At 38.7% G+C, this 21,382-nt stretch overlaps 1 protein-coding gene across 1 annotated transcript in view; it reads right to left on the minus strand.

Annotated features, from left to right (window-relative positions):
• The window catches only part of ZNF827 (zinc finger protein 827), a 258,728-nt gene that overhangs the window by 112,963 nt on the left and 124,383 nt on the right, over nt 1-21,382 (minus strand). Inside the window, 1 exon segment of the mRNA XM_007496260.2 lies at nt 3,196-3,435. Coding sequence (XP_007496322.2) covers nt 3,196-3,435 — 240 coding nt within the window.

A 21,382-nucleotide genomic window follows, 5' to 3' on the forward strand; every position in this document is an offset into this window, starting at 1 on the left:
GCAGCCCATTCTAGGAGGTTGGCAGATTTCAAATGTGAAGCAAATTGAAAGTTGATCATTTTGTGAAATTCTTTATTATTGAAATGAGGACTCAGAATACCTGCCCCACACTTTTACATGGCTCCTCTGAAGAGGCCACCTGCCTGTCCACAGTCAAAATTCCTGTCAATTCAAGGTGACAAGCAGAGGGGATTTTTAACCTTTGGAGCTCTGAACAGGAAGAGAAATAAGGTTAACGAACTTGCCTAAGGTCACATGCCAAGACTACCTGGGTTCTAGGGAAACTATGAAAACATAATGACCCACTTGAAAAATAACGCATATGCATCATCATATGTTTGCCGGTTCAAATTGCAGAGCATCTTAGAATTGAGCCACAGGCCATTTGTGGTACTATTTTCCATATTTTAAAAAATGCTTCTGTGTATACAAAATCTATATTAGGTTTAATGAAAACTTATTCTATTAAGTTAAATAAATTAACTAATTTTTCTTTAGTCAAGTGAATCTGAGAAAGTACAAAGTCTGTTTGAAAGGATCAGTGGCTAACCCTTTCAGGACCCTCTGATGGTTGCAGAGTGATGACTTGGGTAGCTAAATGTCAATGACCCATGAATTCAAAGCAGACTTTAGCTCCTTTTCCCCTTTGCCTTAATTTCCCTCCTTTCTCTCTCTCTCTCTCTCTCTCTCTCTCTCTCTCTCTCTCTCTCTCTCTCTCTCTCTCTCTCTCTCTCTCTCTCTCTCTCTCTCTCTTTTTCTCTCTTTCCCTTTGAAAACCCTTTGAAAAACTTAAAGGGTTGTGTAAGTACTAGCTATTATTGGCCTTTGGGATTTTGTTTAATTTTAGATTATACCTGTGATTTCACTAGAACAGGGACCCCATATACCAATACAGATATTATATATGTGTATATATACCCCTTCTCTGAAACTCTCTCTCTCTCTCTCTCTCTCTCTCTCTCTCTCTCTCTCTCTCTCTCCCTCTGTCTCTGTCTCTCCTCTCTCTCCTCTCTCTCTGTCTCTCCCCCACCTCTCCTTCCCCTCCCTTTTCTCTTTCCCTCTCCTTCATGTCTCTGTCTCTCTCCTTCTTCCCCCTTCTCTCTCTCTCTCTCTCTCTCTCTCTCTCTCTCTCTCTCTCTCTCTCTCTCTCTCTCTCTCTCTCTCTCTCTCTCTCTCTCCAACCTCTCCTTTCCCTCCCCATCTCTTTTTCTCTCTCTACCGTATGTCTCTGTCTCTGTCTCCAATCTTCCCTTCTTTCAAACAAGAAGGCAGTGAGGGAAAAGAGAATAGGAAACATCTCCAATGGGTTTTCTTGTTTTAAAATGGTCACCCCCAAACAAAGCAGAGCATAACTAACTTAAGCAGGTTGGCGATGTGGGTTGGTGTTCTCCAACAGCTAAGCCTTGATTTGTCTGTTTTAAAGGGCAAGCACTACATTATCTATTTAATGTGCACAGCGTGTCCAATTTAGGAGGAGTCTGCTGGGTAATTTCTGGGCCAATCGGCACATTTTAGCACAGATGCTGTGTATCACACCCTAACACGTGGCTCAGGTCCATATGCATAGATGGATTTTAGTGAAGCTTTCTGCCTTGGAAAGGATGTGAAATTTCAGGGCATTTTTTTTCCTTCTTTGTGTTACCATTTAGTCCATGGTTCAAAAGAGTTAATGATGCTTCCTTAGGCACCTGGTCTGTAAGAAGAGGCTAGCAAAGGCCTTGAGAAGGCTATGATGACAGGCACTACTGCTTTCTTGCATTCTAGATCTTCAGCTCCTCGAGGTCAGGGACTTTTAAAAATTCTTTTTTTATATTCTCAACATTTAGCACAATGCCTGACACAGTAGGCACTTAATATATGCTTATTACTGAATAAAATGATTGGTTCATGGAAAGCATGGCTTGTCCTATGACTTGGAATCAGAAAGACCCTAGTCCAAATCTGGTCTTAGATACTTAAGAGATCCTGAGCCAGTCACTCTACCTCAGTTTGCCTCATTTTTCTGATCTGTAAAAAGGAATAATAGCACTTACCTCCCAGGGTTGTTATGGGAATCAAAATGAAATAACATTTGGAAAACCCTTTGAAAAACTTAAAGGGTTGTGTAAGTACTAGCTATTATTGGCCTTTGGGGATTTTGTTTAATTTTAGATTTTACCTGTGATTTCACTAGAACAGGGACCCCATATACCAATACAGATATTGTGTCTGTGTATATATACCTCTTCTCTGAAACTTACAGAATTAAGAGTTTCCTGGGGACACCAAGAGATTAAGTAATCTTCCCAGAATTCTATCCAGTATATCTGAGGCAAGGTGTGAGTTTAGATCTTATCATGTTGTTGCTATTTTCCTTGTTTTTAAACTTATTTGTCAGCACTCTACATTTCTCTTCTCCTTTTCACATTTTTGCAAAATTTAAAAAACATTTACCTTCCATCTTAGAATTGATACTGAGTATTGGCTCCAAGGCAGAAGAGTGGTAAGGGCTAGGCAATGGGGGTCAAGTGACTTGCCTAGGGTCACACAGCTGGGAAGTGTCTGAGGTCATATTTGAACCTAAGACCTCCCGCCTCTAGGCTTGGCTCTCAATCCACTGAGCTACCCAGCTGCCCCCTTTTCATTCTTTTCCAAAGTAAAATATCACAAATTCTGAACTTTTGGAATTTAAAACTTGTGGCATGCTGTCATAGCATGTAAGGTACCGAACGCCAGGGACTCTTTTTCATTTTGTCTTTGTATCCTCAAGACCCGGCACCAAAGCACTTAATAAATGCCTCTTGCATTGGGTTGAAAATTCAGGCTCTAAGCTGGGTGAAATTGAAACTGTTTTTTGCTTTTTTTTTTTGTCTAGAGAGGGAAAAAAATGGTTTGTTAAGGGAACAAAGAGCATGAACCAGATTAAAAATAGGATGGTTAGCCTGTTCAGAAAGCAGCAATGTTTGCATGGGAATAATTAATATTCTAATTTCAAACGATTCTCCACTATTAATTATAGCGAGTTTGGCTAGACTTCGACTTGGCAACACTTGTTAGCTGTTAGCCTGGGTCACTGTAAGGACCTAAAGTAATAAAACTGTGTAAAAATATTAGATAATTCAAAGTCTTTGCTGTTCGACTGGCTTTCCTCCCAATTATTCCAAATCAGTGAGGTTCTCTGGTGATCTATTGGCAGGAATGCGAAACAGTTTTTACCTGACAGTTGGAAGAGGAGCTCTGAAGCCATCTTCACAGAGATATCCTGACTGAAGAGGCTTCTTTCAGGGCCCATTCTGCCCTCTGGCATCTTTTGCAAGGGTTCCGTTTTCTCCCGCCCTAATAAAGTGCTATAGCCGACATTCCGGCTGGGTGAAATGGAGACTGGGGAGTCATGGATGTCCACTTCCATGGGTTCCTCCTTGATCTTCACTGTCTGCGTTTCCTTGTAGCTTTCAGCTAAAAATGAGCATAGAAAGAAAAACAAAAACACCACAATCATGTCATTCTGAAGGAGACCCAATTTCTCTTCCCAGAGTCAGAATAGTGAGGGCAGCAGACCAAGGACTGTACCAGAGGACCACGGAGAGGCTAGGTTAGGCATATTGCTGCTAACTGGGCTATGTCCAAGCTTATCTTACCTTCTAGGGCTCAGGTGGCTGAACATTGATTTTGGAGTAAGAAGCTCAGGGTTCAAATCTTGCCTTTGAAGTGATAAGTGTGACCATGAACAAGTCAAGGTCTCTTTGGACCTCAGTTTCCTCAGTTGCATAATGAGGCAATTTGATAAAGATGGTCCCTTCCAACTAGTTCTATGATACTATGATTCTATGATCCTATAAACATATTCCTTCTCATGGGAAGAAACATGTCATTGGATCAAAGATCATATTTTTAGATTGGAAGGGACCTTAGAAGGTCATTTTGTCCAATCTCATCATTTTACAGATGAGGAAATTAAGACTCTGAGAGAGTAAGGGACTTTCTAAGGTCATCCAGATACTAAGGAGCACTAATGGAAAAATGAATCTCAGTTTAGCAACATATTGACCTGAACATGGTCCTGATTTGGGATCTTGACTATTGTGTATCAGTCCTTCTTGATTCACTTTCCCCAACTCACATTTACACTCATAGGCTGGGATGCCCTAGAAGGATGGCTGCTACTTTGGATTTGAGGGAGGAGCATGGTAGGTGGCTGGCTACACTCCTTACCCTGTTGCCCTTGAGCTCTCACTAGTGTGCTTCAATTTAATAATTTATTTTATCTTTAAGTAAGTATTAAAATTACAGTATGATTTATTAACATTTCACACAAATAATAAGCTTGTGCTATATTTATGGGACAGAGGTATTAGTGCAGTGGAGAAAGAGCACTGGACTTAAAAGAGAAAGATCTTGATTCTAATCATTCCTTGGACATTTACTGGCTCTGTGACTTGTAATTCAATTGCATTCCTTCACTTAACTTTGTACATCACTTAACCTCTCTCTGCCTCCATTTCCTCACCTATAAAATGAGGGAATTAGACTGAATGGCCTCTGTCTCTTGGGTTCCCTTTCAGTTCGAAATCTATGATCTCTCTGCGTAACTATTTAAAATTTTGTCTGTGACCAATAACCCCACCACAATCAACCCAAACTCTAAAACTATCAGTAGCTGATCACCTCTGCTTTTCTAATAACCCATCATTACTCCATTTAGTATCTCTCTCAGGTTCTCTTCAGAAGGCAGAGATGAAATCGCTTCCTCACATCTGGCTCTGGGGCTTCTTTAGAGTCTCACCAGTAGGGACAGAAGCCTTCTTTCTAGCTTCTCTCAAAAGCTGGAGTCTCTTAATAAGTCCCTCGCCATAGTTTAGTAACTAAATCCTCATAGATAAAATGTCAAAATGCATACACTCTTAACTCTGCAGGGAAAAGCACACACAGGACAAATTCCTCTTAGATTCTCATGGGGCACACGGAAAAACACACCTTCTTCCTCCTAAGAGGCACACCTCCATCCAACCATTTCTCAACTGTTACTCCCAACCACCCATACCACTGTTTCCCCAACATTCTATGGATTCTGGAAGCTCCGCAGAAACAGTATCTGTGGTCTCTACAATACACAGATTTAAAGCAAGGATTATATACACATATTTCTAAATAAATAAATAAATAAATGAAGTAGGAAGGGAAGAGGGAGAGTTAGAGAACTTTCAAAGTCATGGGGTTCTGTAACTGAAACCCCTAATTATTGTTGAAGACAAAAATTAAGCTTTGGTCAATAATCCAAATCTGATTTTCCTCTGCATTTGAATAAATCTTCCTTTTGAGTATAGCATCATTTTTTGAGATAAGATGGGATGGCAGATACAAAATAAACACCCACCAATAAAATGTGAACCCTAAACCTTAAACCCTAAAAGTCTCAACTCTAACGAGAATTTATAGACTCTTAAGGCTAGAGAGGACCTTGGTCCAAATACTTCATTCAGTGAGGAAACTAATACATATATGGAGGCAGCTGGGGCCTGGAGTCAGGAAGACTCCTCTTCCTGAGTTCAAATCCAGCCTCAGACATTTACTAGCTGTATGACCCTGGGAAAATCACTTAATGCTTTTGGCCTCAGTTTCCTCATCAATGAAATGACCTAGAGAAGGAAATGGCAAACCACTCTAGTATTCTAGCCAAGAAAGTCCCAAATGGGGTCATGAAAAGTCAGACACAACTGAAAATGACAGAATAATGACAATAGAGATTAAGTGATTCTTAATAAATAGGAGGTAGAATTGCCATTTGAATCCAAGGAAGGAGAGAGGAGAGAGAGACGAAAGAGAGGAGAGAAGAGAAAGAGAGGGAGAGAGAGTGTAAGGTTCAGTGCTACTGTGTTTAAGATCTAAGAGGCAAGTAGTGTTTCTTCACCTTCTGGTGATGATAAACGCAAATTCATCAGAGACAATAAAATACTTTGCTGGTAGTTAAGAATCAGTCTCAGGACCACCTATGAGGCAAAATTAAGTGCAAGAGGGAAAAGGACTTGGCAGGACAACAATCTTAGAGGTTGTAATAATGCTGCAATTATCTGCTTATTCTTCTTTCAGCTGAGGGTAGGAGTTGTTTGGTCTTTAGTTCATATGTACGTAAATACATACATACACAAATGTAGATGTATATACAGGGTGGGTGCATTTGTTAAACAAGATCGAAATCCATTTGAGGAGATAAGAAAATATCTCTAGTGTGCTCAAGGGTCCTGTGTTAAGTCACCTAAGTGCAGAGGACAGGAAGGGCTAGGCATGAGTCTGAATCTCACCTCAGCCAAAGAGAATGACGCCTGCCTGTGCACTGGGGACCTCAGGGGCTCGTAGCAAAACTTGTGGCAGCTGGGTTGACTCTGAGGTGCAGTCATGAAAGTGGATGACCACTTGTTAACTTCAATACAAGATGCCATGGTTTCAAGTTCACAAGCACTTTTAAAAAGCCCAGCCAGCACCTGTGCCAGAAACTGTGAGGCAAACAATTGGCGGAGAACTTGTTTTATGTCTTAAGGAATTTAAAATTGGGGGGGGGGGGGCATGAGGCAGCTGGGGGTGGCTGGGAACACATTTGTTTAGTGTCTCCTATGAACCAAGCTCTGTGTTATATGCTTGACAAATATTGTGCTGGGTGGTTTCGATGGGGAAGTGGAGGCTGTAAGAGCATAAGCACCCTGCCCAAGTCTATGCAAGCAATAAGGAATGGGGCTGGAATTTGAACAGAGATCCTCCATCTTCAAATCCGGGACTTAGTAGCCACCTCGCTTAGGCTAACTGTCAGCATGAAACGACCACCTTGATCCTCTCAGAGTCCTCCTTAAAGTTCATGCCAATGACTTGCCCATGGAGGTCTAGCCACCACCAGGCTGGCTCTTCTTGTTCATTTTCCCTTAAACTCTTTAATATTTAGAGCACAAACAACAGAAGCCTTCATCACAAGAGCACTTAAATGATGTCAGAGGATCCTGTCCTAGCCAATCTTTACATGGCCCAAGCAGAAATCTGAAATACAGAGAGAAAGAGAATCATTCGAAATCTAAAACAACATTTTCCCAAAGCCAAAGAGCAGGACAGCAGAATGCCTCAGACTTGCTTCTCTCCTTTGCTCGTTCCATTTCCTTTCCCTGGTTTTTTCCTATTGATGAAAAAGCACTCATAGGCTTTACTATTTGAAGCAATGCAAGACATGAAGTTAGCCTTAAAAGCTACTTGGGAAGATTCCAAGAACGATTTACATGAAGTGCTTTCTGTCCTCTTATGACAACTCTTGACCTTTTAAAAAAAAATGCACAAACACCGATAAAAATCTCCACCATTCACAATCCACCTGATTTAGTCCAGGCTCAAGAAAGAGCTTTTTTATATGGCTGAGTCAAAGAGCGAGTTGGACCTACTACAATCTAAAAGCTTTCTCCTCCACTGGAACCAACCTGCCACGCCTTGATTGTGTTCTTCTCTCCCTTCCCCCTTCCCTCAAAGTTCTTGCCAAGCTCGTATTATCGCCCAAAGAGTACAGAGTCAACATCAAAGGGGAAAGGAGAGAAAGCATTTCCTGTTAGTGTGGGGTCTGACCCCAAAGGGTGCATTTCAGGTGCTGGATGAGCAAGGAGTTCTGTCCTACAGAACTGGATCACATCCAAGGCTCTGGGGCAGGCTGCAAATTTAGGATCAGAGTCAGGCTGACCTTTGTAGCTCTGCCTTTTGTTTCAAACCATCTATTTCTGTTTCGACCTTGCACCTCCCACTTTATCCCCCATCCTTCTGCCTCCTCCTCACTTGCTTAGGACAAACTGACATAAGCTAGAGTTGAATTAAGTCAGCTGTGTTACTATTCATTTACTCTTTCAACTAGTCTACTCATTCAGTTTACTCTCTTCTCTACCCCTCTTACAAAAAAAAAACAACACCAGAAAAAGAGGGGTTAAAAATAATTAATTTTCTAAAAGTCTCCTTTTGATGTAATAGGACAAAAGAAAAAAAAAAGATCTGTTGTAGCATAACCTGGTGGTTCTAGGATTAAATGTGCGTGGATATTGTTAATAATCCCCTGGAAAAAATGTTCAACCTCACAAAGAATCAAAGAAATGAAAATTAAAACCACGCGGAGGTAACCATTGCCCACCAATCAAATGGCAAGAAGAGTTAAAAGCAAAGAAAGGAGGGATATGAACAAATTGTACATCCAGTCATTGCTTGTGAAATTGTCAAACTGCAGAATCTTTTTGAGAGCCATCTGGCAGCATCACATGGTAAAGGTTAGAGAAATAATCCTACTCTTTGACCCATTGTTAGGAACTAACCTCCCGAAAGGGTTATTATCAAAAACAAACAAACAAAAAGTGGTCGTCTGTTGGGAACTTTGCACAGTAGTTGTGTTTGTAATTGCAAAGAAATAGAAGGAACTTAAATATCTAACAATAGAGGAATGGTTGAAGAAACTGGAGCACAGTAATGGAAAAGAATATTATAGTTTGATTAAGGCTTGCACACAAAGAAATCTAGAAAGACCTTTATCAAACAATGCAGTGGAAAAATCAGAGGCAAACACAGAGCGAGTCCCACAGTGAAGGAGAATGAATGGACAAGGAATCCTGATAGAGATTTATAGGCAGTGAGTGAAAAGATGGGAGAGCATTGCACATATTGAAATTAATTGATTAAGGGGTAGTGAGATGGCTCATTAGATAGAGCACCAGGACTCCAGTTGGGAAGCCTTGGGTTACAATCTGGCCTCAGAAACTTAGCTGTGTGACCCTGGGCAAGTCACTTAACCCTGAATGCTTAGACTTATAACTTCTGTGTTAGAATTGATACTGAGACAAATGGTAAAAGTTTCACAAAAATTATATGATTGATTAAAATGTAAGTATTTACAAAGCAATTTAAGTTTTGCAAAGTGCTTTACAAATTTTATTTCATTCAATACTCATAACCACACTGTGAAGTAGATGCTATTTTACAGATTAGGAACCTGAAGCAGACAGCCTTTAAATGACTTGCCCCTGGGGGCAGCTACATGGCTGAGTGATTTGAGAACCTGCTTTAGAGACGGAACATCCTGGCAAAATCTGGCCTCAGACACTTCCTAGTTGTGTGACCCTGGACAAGTCACTTAATCCCCATTGCCTAGTCCCTATAATTTTTTTCTGCCTTGGAACCAATACATAGTATTGATTCAAAGATGGAAGATAAGGGTTTAAAAAATGACTTCTAACTAATCAGAAGTTGAATTTTATTTCATTTGAACTATACAACAACTCCGAGAGACAGGTGCTATTATTATCCTCATTTTAAGGATGGAGAAACTGAGGCAGAATAGAAGTTCAATGATTTGCCCAGCATCACAAAGCTAGCCAGGTTCTGTTCTTTCTGCATTGTGCTATGTAACTACCTCTCAAAAATTTGAAAATGTGCTCAGCTAGTTGTACTGATATTTACTCTCAAGTCTGTTATAAAGAAAAGGAATCAAAGTTAAAGATGATGACATGTAGTGAGGTTTTGCAATATTATTTAAGCTGAGGTTTCTTTGGAAAAAAGTAGTTCTTGTGAGCTACAGGCCCTATCTTCCTCAAAATCATCTCTAAGGAAAAAGAGTAATAAGGGGCTGCTTTAATAATGTTTTTTGTTTTCATCAAGGAAGTAAAAACTCATTAGACTTTAAGTTCTTGAAGGAATTTCTTAATTTGATCCTTTATTCATTTAAAACAAATGAACACTTGCTTACTATTAGAATTTCATTTTGTACCATTTAGCATCATCATGGTATTATAGATTTCAGAGACTTGAAAGATTAATGAAACACAATGCTGAAGCTAATAAATGTTTGTTAAAGTGAACCAAATTCCCACGTAACCAGTCTCAAGAACTGCATATGCTGCAGCGCTACTGGGCACACTAGACACGCTGTAAAAGAAGTCTGATTAGGGCAGTACAGAGGGGAGAGTATAGCCAGTGTAGAACAGTCAAGAGGAAATAGAGAGTAGAGCCAAAACACTGGGGAGGTGCTTTGTCCCACCTCTTCTTTGGGGCCAACCTTTGTTCATTTTGATTATTTTGTTCATGCTTTATTTCCATTTAAATTGTCATTGTCTTTATGAATACAGTCTTCCTGGTTCTGCTTATTTTGTGTTGTATCAGTTCATATAAGTTTTCATCAAGGGAAAGCTTGAAGGATTTCGAGGAAAGTTATCACTGAACTGTAACCTTCTCAGAGTAATCAGCCTTTCACCTGGGTGACCTTAAAAAGCCTGACTATCCAGTATGTCATCCCAGGAGACAGGCAATTCTATGTCAGACACAGAAAGGCTTTCCTGGTATGGAACCTGATTCCTTCAGGTGTCTGAGTCACTTAATATTTAACACAGAGCTGCAAAGTGGCCTAGGGCACTAGAATAGAGTGGAGTTAAACAAAGCACTGGAAACCAGATGGAGGTACTTCTCACTTTCATTGCTTATCACAATCCAAAAATTAAGTTGGCTAGGACCACTCCAGCCTATGACTAATTCTCTCTCCCCAAACCTTGATCAGTTGCCCACATTTAAAAAAAAATATCCTTTCCTTCCCAAAGGGACAAAAATCACAATGTGGAAAATTGTTTTCTGCCATCAAAATGAAGACCCTTTAGGAATCAATGTAGGTTTTCAGTGTTTGATTGGTTTGCAACTTTTCCAGTGGGAATCTGCCTGTTTCAGCAGTCTTTATGTCTAGAAGTTTAGAAGTGTCTTCCTGGGAATTTGGTGACTGGCATCCTTCACTAGTTCTTTGTGTTGTCTTTCTTAGGGCAAGAGTTCTTATAGAAAATCCAGCATTCATTCAATGAGCATTTCTTAAGCTCATACAACATAGAATATCTGTACTAGGTTTGGGAGGAACAAAATGAAAAAGAAAGAAAGAAAAAGGAGGAAAGAAAGAAAGAAAGTGGAAAGAAAGAAAGAAAATGGAAAGAAAAGAAAAAGAAAGAAAATGACCCTGTCCTTACAGAGCTTACATTTGATTAGAGAGAAATAACATTCACGTATATTAGATGAATCAGGACAAGATATATGATTTGAGATATAGTGAGGGCACTAAGGAGGGGGGGGGGGGGAGAGTGTAAGGAAAGGCCTTAAATAGAAGGTGATGCCTAAACTGAACTTTGATGGAAGCTAAGGAATCTATTTGGTGAAATGAAATTCTTGAATCAAAATAAGCCTTCCCTTCATCACTCCCCCCCCCGCCCCCCGGGCAATGGTATGGCAAAGAGGTGATGGAGATACGTTATTAATAATCACACAAGCTCAGGGTTGAAAGAGCCTTTAGAGGCCATCTGGTCCAATTTGAATCCAAAGAGGAATTCCCTCTCTCACATCCAACATGAAGACTTCTAGTGAGGGATCTCTCTAGACAGCCTATTCTGCATTTGGATAGCTCTAAATTTTTAGGAACTTTCCTCTAATGTAAGGTATGCGTTCAGTCAGGTCTGACTCTTCTTGACCCTGTGAACTTCAGCACCACCAATGTTGTCCCTGGGATTTTCTTGGCAAAGATAAATTGGTTCACCATTTCCTGCTCCAGTGGATTAAGGCAAACAGGTTAAGCCAGGGTCATGGCTTGTAAGTGTCTGAAGCCAGATCTGATATTGTGTCTTTCAGACTCTAGATCAAGGAGTCTATCCATTAAGCCACCTAACTTCCTCCTATGTAGACTGTCCCTTTAAGGATTCCTCCCCCATAAATTAATGATAAAAAGGACAGATAAAATTGCTTTTGTTTAAGGAAAGAGATTTGTATTTATTGTCAAAAGATGTAAGACATAAGCCCCATTAGGAAGATTTTGATACCTACTGTGAGGAGAAAAAGAACTTCATCTTACTAGAAATTTCTAAAATCTAGATATTTAGAAACAGCCTTGTGATGGGATTTTGGAAAGTTTTAGAGAGAAATTTATCTGTGGTGTGGATTTGCAGACTTGGACCTCTTTGGTTCTATAGTGAAGTGATGCCTCATTTAAGTGGGAAGAATTTGACATTATAAAGAGATAAAGACATTTTTTGGTATTAAAAACTAGAGAAATAGTGAATGTAGAGAAATAGTTTTAAGGACATCAAAGAGATATATGCCTTACTGGATATTTAAGAGGAGACATGAGTGATTTTCAGTTCTTAGCATATAGGTATTTTATGTCTAAAGAGTAAAACTAAGAAAATGAAAGAAATCTATAAATATTTGGAAACTGAGAGATGATTTACAAAGGACTCTCAATCTGACCTGAAGGAGAAAAAACTTGGTGATTTGTGACTTTTTAAGTAAAAGGTGAGACACTGAGTTAAGAGACTCTCCTACAAGTCATTGAACAAGTTGGTTTAATCCCAACTGTGTCTTTCATTCTCAGGTTGGACCCAGATTCATCATTTAGTTGATAAACATTGTTGTGTTGGGAAAGAAAAACAGAGGCTCCTTAGCCTTTCTGCCACCAAAGGCCCCTCTCTACACTATTTGAGCTCTAGTTGGCTTTTTTACTCTTATGGCTAATCAGATAATTTGGTCGAGGGTCCCATCAACCTCCTGGCAGGAATAAACTTATAGGCACCATGTATGTAGGATCAGAGAGACATTTGTTATTCAGAGAACCAACAGTATAATGAACCCTTAAAGATTGAGTCATGTTCCACCTTCTTCATGTATCTGCTTGGGATCCTTTGTAATTTTCTCATCGTGAAGCTACCCTTTCTCTGAACTCCCCTGGTATAGACATTTTATGATTATGATTCATATGACCACTTATCCATGATGTAGCTGGCATTATTTAATAATCTTATGCATACACACACATGAAAAATATGTGCATATTTACATAATATAATACATACCCTATATTACATATATACATGTCTATTACATGCACATATAAATATGGTTATATTTAACATTATTCAACGAAAAGCAAACGATATGCAAGAACAGTTCACAGTTTCTCATGTGACCTCCTTTTTTTTTACATCTATGTAGACAGTAAATAATTATATTTGTTAACTTAAGTTCATAATAAAAAAGAAAATATAAAAAATATTTTTTAAAAGTGCTATTGATTTTGCCACATTTTTAAGAAAATCCTGTCCTCATATGTGGTCAGATTATATAAAAAACTAAAAGTTGATTCCAAACAGACCATTCTCATCAATTTCATCCAAGATGGCAGTGGATGAAAGGTGGTGGAGGGGAAGAGAATACATAGGAAGAGCCATTGGACCAATGTGAGAAATAGGGGGTAAAGGCAGGGAGGTGTTGAGGAAAGAGCATGCTATTGGAAGTTAAGAGACTTGGTTCAGCTCTGAAATTAACTAATTGAATGACCTTGGGTAAGTTACCTAATCCTATATGGGCCTGTTTCCTATTTTGTAAAATGAGAGGGTTAGACTAGATGACCTATAAGATTCCTTCCAGTGCTAACATTTTATAGCATTCTAAGTACAAAAAAAAAATACCCTAACCAACTAGCCAAAACTCAACCAACCCCATAAGGTCAGAAAAGACTCTTTGCCTTAAAGCAAATTTTCAAAAGGAGCATATGGTTGTGAAATCTGTCTTCATAATAGTGTATGTTAAGACTTTTTTGTTCTAGAAGAACAAGCTGGTATTTCCCTGACCCTAATTTCTAAAATCATTTCAGTATTATATTTTTCTGGCCAGACCAAAATTATGAGTTATTATTTTCTTTAGGATGGCTTGAGTAGGAAAGGAAAAAAGGAAAAATGGAGGAAGGAAGAAGGAAAGAAAGAAACATGAGGCACAAGAGAGGGAGGAAGGGAAGTGAAAGGGTCTAGAGAGAAGGAGAAAAGGAAGGAATGAGCAGAGGGAAAGAAAGAAGGAAGCAGAGAAAGAAGAAAGGAGGAATGGAATGAGAAAAAGAAGGAAGGAAAGAATGAGGGAAGAAAAGAAAAAAGAGGAGAGGAGAGGAAAAAGGAAGGTAAACAGAAGGAAAGGATTGATGAAAAACAAAGCAATAGAAAGAAGAGAGGAAGAAAGAAAAAGAGGAAGGAAAGAGAAAAAAGAAAAAGAAAGGAGAAGGAGAAAAAAGAAAGAAGTTACTCAAAAGTAGGACAAATTGGTTTTGTACAGAGCCCTTTATAATTGGAGTAAACACAGGGTCAACTTGAAGACAAAAAACCCAACCCCCTGCAAAATCAAATGTTTTATTATGACTAATTGTTGGGATTTGTCAAGAATGAACATGTCTCAAACTAGCTTAGCAAAAAACTTAAAAGTAGGTAACAGTTGGTGAGCCTTGAAGGTTTGACTTCCCAGCCATAAGCAGCAACATATGATGTCCCCTAAGGCAATGGGATGGTTGCTTTAGTCTTCTCGATTTCTTTTTTTTTTTTTAATTCTACTGTTCTATGCATGATGAATGTAACTAAGCCTTTAATCAACGCAACAGGTTCTTGCATAAAAGAACTAAACTGGGTAACTGCTAATGTATTCCGCCTGCACACTGAACTGGTACCATGTTATTGCTACAGTTTGCCACTAGACCAGATATAAAAATTCTGGCTTTGGATTTCCAAGAACTCGTGTTAAAACCCTGGCTGTTCCATTTACAAACTGGTGACAGTGACACATCTCTCTCTAAGCCTTATTCTCACATCTGTGAAGTGAAGGGATTGGTCTAGACCAGTGGTGATCCCAATGGGGCATGCAAAGATGATCCATTTCAGGGTGGTGTGTGTGTGTGAGAAACTAACGGCACTTCTAATTACATTTACTATTTTATTTCAAAAAAAAAAGAAAAGAAATTAACTTAATAAAAGGGTTTGGCAATAAGATTGGTTTTCATATCAATTAGTCTTGGCTCATGTATACTACAGGAGTTCTACAACAGGGAGGCTAACACTTTCAGCATCTTGCAGTATAATGTATTTCAGCTGTACCTAGTGAAGTGAATCTACTAACATATTTTAACTAGAGGGCAGCTAGGTAGCTCAGTAAATAGGAAGCCAAGCCTGGCGATGGGTAGTCCTGAGTTCAACTGTGGCCTCATATACTTCCTAGCTGGACCCTGGGAAAGTCTCTTAATCCCAATTGCCTAGCCGTTACTGTTTGCTCTTTTGCCATAGAATCAATACTTATTATTGATTCTAAGTCAGAAAGTAAGGATTTTAAAAATAATAATAATAATAATTTGAACTAATCTGACCCTCACAAAATGGACCCGTGGCTTAAATTTTGATGAAATTTAAGATTAAAATTAAATTAAATTTGAACTTCAACATTTAAAAAAGATTTTGACAAAATCACAGGATAAAGAGGATACTTATAATTCCCTGCACAAAGGAACAAGGAAATGACACCTCCACCACAATATGAGGCAAAAGACAATGATGATTGCACTTCATCTGGTCCCTTACCAATTTCACTAAACTGAATGATACATGTTTAGAAGCTTCTTTAAGGGTTCTTCATAGCTAAAGACAAAAGGCCATAGGCCAATGGAAAACACTTCTATTAGCCATACCAAAAATAAATAAATAAAAAGGCTGCAAAACTATATGACCCCACTTTCAATGCATTCTTTTGTCAACAAATACTGCCAGAGGACACGGAGAAAACATTGCAGAATATTAGATGAAAAGAGCATTGGAAAAAAATTATAGAGTAAGAGGTTTGCTATATGGTTGGATAAAAGTACAGATGTTTCTAACATGTTTCAGCTTATGGGAATTCTTAAATTCTGTGGCAATAACGAAATACACAAAAACCTACTTTTTTGTGAGTCATTAAAGGACACATTTGTTGAAGAAGATATATTCTCAATGCTAAATTTCTTCTCTAATAAAAACTGTTTTGTGGGAAAGCCTTATAAATCCATATATCACTGATGGAGTGACTGGTTTAACTGGAAATTTGTTTTTAAGGGATTCTAGGTGACTCAGCGGACAGAGTCAGGCCTAGAGACAGGAGGTCCTGGGTTCAAATCTGCCCTCAGACTCTTCCTAACTGTGACCCTGCGCAAGTCACTTAATCCCAACTGCCTAGCCCTTAGGGCTCTTCTGCCTTGGAACCAACACTTAGTATTGATTCTAAGATTCAAAGTAAGGATTGTTTTAAAAAAGAAAGAAAGAAAGAAAAGGATTCCAAGGAAATATGAGTGAGATAGCACTCTAACCTTTCTACCCACAGAATGTGGGTAGAAATTCATTCATTCTCTTAGAGGCAGCTAGCTAGAGTGCTGGGCTTGAAGTCAGGTAGACATGAGTTCAAATTCAGCCTCAAATACTTGCTAGCTGTGAAACTTTTAAAAAACGCATTGTTTACCTCAGTTTCCTCAACTGTAAAATGGGGATAATAATGGCCTACCTTTCGGGGTTGTCATGACATCAAATGAGATCAAGTTGGTAAAGCACTTAGCCACAGTGCCTGAAATACAGGAAGCTTTCAATAAAGGTTTGTTCCTCCCCAACTGCCCCCTTCATTCTGTGTCATTCATAGGCAAAACCACAGAGAACAAGGTGGAGCAGGGGACATACAAAGTGCTGCAGGATGTCATCAGTGTGTTAAGGACATAAAAACAAAACCTTCAAGAAGCAGATTCCTTATAATCCGTAGTAATGAGCTGAGAAGGGACCATGAAAGGGTTTTCTACCTCAGAGGTTCATTAGTCATCTCGTGGGAAAGTGCTTGTCAAGTTTTTACAAGTTACTTTTTTTTCGTTCTAAGGAAAGTGTGCCAAATGTGCAGACCTTTATCTGTGGTGACAGGCGGCTGTCAGTAGTATGCTCTTTAGTAGATATTTAAAAAGAAAAGCATTGTTGTTCTTTCTCTTCAAGGTTAAGGTGATGCTTTAACAAGGAATGAGTGAAGAAATGATTTTTTAAAGACGTGCACTATGGCAAGAGGATTTGAAAATGGATGTTTGGAAATGCTGCTACTGTTACGTGACTTTGCTGATGGAAATAATGTAACGAAATCATCTCTCAAAGCTCTCCTATCTAGAAACTTTAAAAAGCTGGAAAGAGTGTATTCTAACCTGTTGAAAAAGGAATTCCAAAGAAAGAATTTCAAAGGATTTTGAACTCATTTGTTAATAATATAAAAATGGGGGGTGACTAAGTGACTCTGTGGATAGAGAGCCAGACCTAGAGATGGAGAGTCCTGGGTTCAAATGTGAACTCAGATACTTCCTAACTGTGTGACCCTGGGCAAGTCACTTAATCCCCACTGGCTAGCCCTAACTACTCCTCGGCCTTAGAACTGATACTCAGTATTGATTCTAAGACAGAAGGAAAGGGTTTAAAACTCTATACTTATATCCATATAAAGAAAACACCTTCTGATTATTTTACATGAGCAACTGACTGATAGAAGGAAAAACAAATTTATTAATCATATTTTGATCAAAGCATTTTCATAATTGGTGGATGGGTTTGAAAAATGACTATTGCGATTTAGTAAGCATAGCCACCAATGAACTTTTTTCTCTTTGAATCGATGTATATTTGTGAGGTATCTTTTTTAGCTATGAGAGTCATTGAATAAAATACTAAAATGATTGAACTTAAAACCAGATCTTCAAAATTACTGAATCACAAAGCATTCGACCAAGATTTAAAAACACATTCAATTGATAAAATAATGTGTTAATGAGAGCAAAAAGTTTTGAGCCCCTAACAAAATAAAACATTTTAAATATTTTTTATCTGTCTCATTTTGTAAAAGTTTATTTGCTATACATTTTATAATGCACATATGTGTATATAATGTAAGGGAACATGGATATAACACAATTATATACATATGAAGAGTATGCTCAAAATATGTTTACTGAGAGCATTGTATAATCAAGAAAGTTTAGAAACCCTTTGTCTAGATCATTCCAGAGTGGGGTTGAACAAGATTAAAATGTACCTGGGAAATGTTTTTAAAATAAATAAAAACACAACATGTTGTTCAATTGTTTCAGACTCATCATAACCCCATTTGGAGTTTTCTTGGCAAAGATACTAAAGTGCTTTGCCATTTCCTTCTCTATTTCACATTACAGATGGGGAAACTAAGGCAAGCAGGGTTCAGTGATTTCCCCAGTCACCCAGCTAATAAGTATCTGAGACTGAATTTGAACTCAGGTCTTCCTTATTCCAGGCCCAGTGCTCTATCCATTGTACCACCCACCTGCCCCACAATACAACATGCCTGATATCAAATTGTTTTCTAAGTCAATGTGCAGCCAGCAGGGATCCACTTCTATTTCAGTTTGCTATCATTGGTCCAAGTGACATCTAAGGTTTCTTTCAACTCTATAGTCTTATTAACTAGAACCCTATATTAAATAAGAGACATAATAACCAGTTATAAGGATATATCAAATTGAGTTTTGGCTACATGTATGGCATCAGGAGAGTTGGTCTTGGAAATAGGAAGACCTCATTACGAATCTTGACCCTGACTGACCATTATTGGCTACGTGACCCTCGTCAACTCAAAATCTCTGTGAGTCTGCATCTTCATTTTTTAAATGGGGACACTACAGGAGATAACTACTTTGGAGGGTTGTCATGAAACTTGAACAAGATAATGTTTGTATAATGCTTGGTACACATGCTATTCAGAAAGGAAGGGTGGCCTCAGAGATAGAAAGACCTGGGTTTAGGTTCTGTCTGACACATACTGGTTGTGTGATCCTGGGCCAGTCACTTGACTTGTCTGAGCTCCAAAAAACTCTCTATAATTGTTATGCTGCAGAGAAGGTGCTTATAGGAAGTTAGTTCCTTCCCAAGAGCACCCACTATTCAAGTATTTTATTCAATGGATCTCATAGCTGAAAAAGATACCTCACAAATATACACTTATGGTGGTGGCAAAATATTGGAAAATGAGGGGGGATCCCTCAATTAGGGAATGGATGAACAAATTGTGGCTATCTGAAGGTGATGGAATACTACTGTGCTGAAAGGAATGATAAACTGCTTGGTTTCCATACAAGCTGGAAAGACTTCCATGAACTGATGCGGAGTGAAAAGAGCAGAACCAGGAGAACATTGTACATAGAGACTGAAACACTGTGGGATGATCATATGTAATCAAATTTGCTACTAATAGCAATTCAGTGATCCAGGACAATTCTGAGGGACTTATGAGAAAGATGCTATCAACATCCAGAGAAAGAACCTTGAGAGTAGAAACACAGAAGAAAAACAACTGATCTGTCATTTGTTTCTATGGGTATTGGATGTGAGGTTTTGGTTTTTAAGAGATTACTTTACTACAAAAATGAATAATAAGGAAATGGGTATTGAGTGATCATACATATATAACTCAGTGGAATTGCTTGTCATCTGGGGGAGGGGGAAACAGGGAAAAGGGGAGGAAAAGAACATGAATCATGTAACCATGGAAAAATATTTGAATTAAAAAAATAAAATGGAAAAAATTTAGTATTAATAATGCTAAGTACAAGCTAAATTGTCTATTTTAAAGTCATAAGGATCAAAAATTTAGAGCTAGAAAGATCTCAGATAACATCTAGCCCACATGGAGAAAATGAGCCTGGCAAAGTCATTTGATCAACATCATGCAGGCAATAAAAAGAAGTCAGAATTTGTACCAGAATTATAGAACCTGAGAGTTCAAAGGGCCCTCAGAAGTCATTTAGTCCAAACTAAGCCCAATCTAGCTCTAAAAAGTTCCCTCATTATGGCACATCTATTAGATGTTTGTCCCACCTCTGCCTGAAGGCTTTCAATGAGAGGGAACTCAACATTTCCCAAGGCATTCTGCTTTGTGCAGCTCCAGTGGTTGGGAACATTTCCCTGATAATCATGCCTAAATTGACCACTTTTCAGCTTCTATGTATTTCTCCTGGTTCTGCCCTCTAGGACCTAACAACAAATTTAATCCTTCCTCCATGAGATATCACCAAAGATAGCTGATGATAGTTATTTCTCCCCTCACATGCAAGTTTTCTTATCTTTAGGCTAAACCTCCCAAGTTCCCTCATGTGGCATGGACTTGACAGTTTGTTGCCCTATTTATCATCTTCTCGTTCTTGCCCAGTTTATTAACATCCTTTTAAAAATGTGATCCACAGAGCTGAGTGAAATACTCCAAATATGACCCCATGGGGAAAAAGGATGGGAGAACTCTCATTTCTAGAAGCATGCAGCCCAAGATGACATTGGAGAAGCCTTGGTTCCAATCACTCCAAATCTAATACTCCTACCAGTGGACCGTACTGCTTAACATTGATTATGTTAGTGACTTCAGGACCCTTCCTTTCCATTATTGCTCCACAAATAAATAACACACGGTCAATTCTAAATAAATAAATGAATAAACAAAGAGATGTCACCAGGGAAATCTTTGTCATGAATTATCTTAAAGTAGAACAAGAAGTGAGATTTTGGAGATAGGGTGGTTCAGTCCTCATCTGCTAGACTCTTAAGTATCTTGTTAATTAAAAACCTTAGTGAAGCATTTTGCTTTCTTCTCACTAATGATTTCACTGGAAAATAGATATGGAATTGCATTTAAACAGTAAATATGCTGTTTGGTGCTATTCCAAATGAGCTTATTTTAAAAAATTAACCTGCTTTGTATCTGATGGCTAAAGTACACTTTTCTTGTCTTACATTAGAAGGAAAATAAGAGAGAAAAGATCAATTAAAGCATCTGATCTAACCTTAAAGCGATTCACCATTTATTACCCTTTAGCATCCAATAAATCTCAGCTTCGCTCACTGTCCCTTCGTTGTGATTAATGGGCCTTCACACATCTTTCTATGGACCTGGCCATTGTTTTCTTCCTCTAGGGCCTATAGGGTTCCGAACAATTCCTGCTGATCTCACAAACCCCAGAAAGGCCAAGAAAACTAAGGACTACTTCTGTCAGGAGGTACGCAAGTCAGGGACTTAGCTCAGCATTCCCCAAACTCTGCTCGAAGCAATGTGACAAGGGGTTCAGTGAGAAAATGGTAATGCTAGCAATATTTTTCCTTCCAAAATAAATGATGTATGTATCTAAAAAATTACTTACTATGGCTGACAGGTTTTCTATTTGAATACAAGCTTAATTTCCTTCCAGATATCCCTAGTCTCTCTTTGTCCCAGAAGTATTCAATATTGCCATTCTCCCTACACCAGCATTTACTGGTCATGCCAAAGGGCTTCTTGCCTAAGCCTTCTCTATGGCCACATTCATTTGTCTAATCTAGGAGGACAGAATGAAGAAAAAAAATGCAGAGGGGAGAAGGTAGGTGCCTCAGTGGATTGAGAGCCAGGCTTAGAGATGGGAGGTTCTGGGTTCAAATGTGATCTTAAAGTTGCATAACCCCCACTGCCTACCCCTTAAAACTTTTCTGTCTTGAAACTTACATGGTAAGTTCTAAAATGGATTCTCAAATGATTCTAATGA

This window comes from Monodelphis domestica, chromosome 6 (assembly GCF_027887165.1).
Source record: "Monodelphis domestica isolate mMonDom1 chromosome 6, mMonDom1.pri, whole genome shotgun sequence".
In the NCBI taxonomy this organism is placed as follows: domain Eukaryota; kingdom Metazoa; phylum Chordata; class Mammalia; order Didelphimorphia; family Didelphidae; genus Monodelphis; species Monodelphis domestica.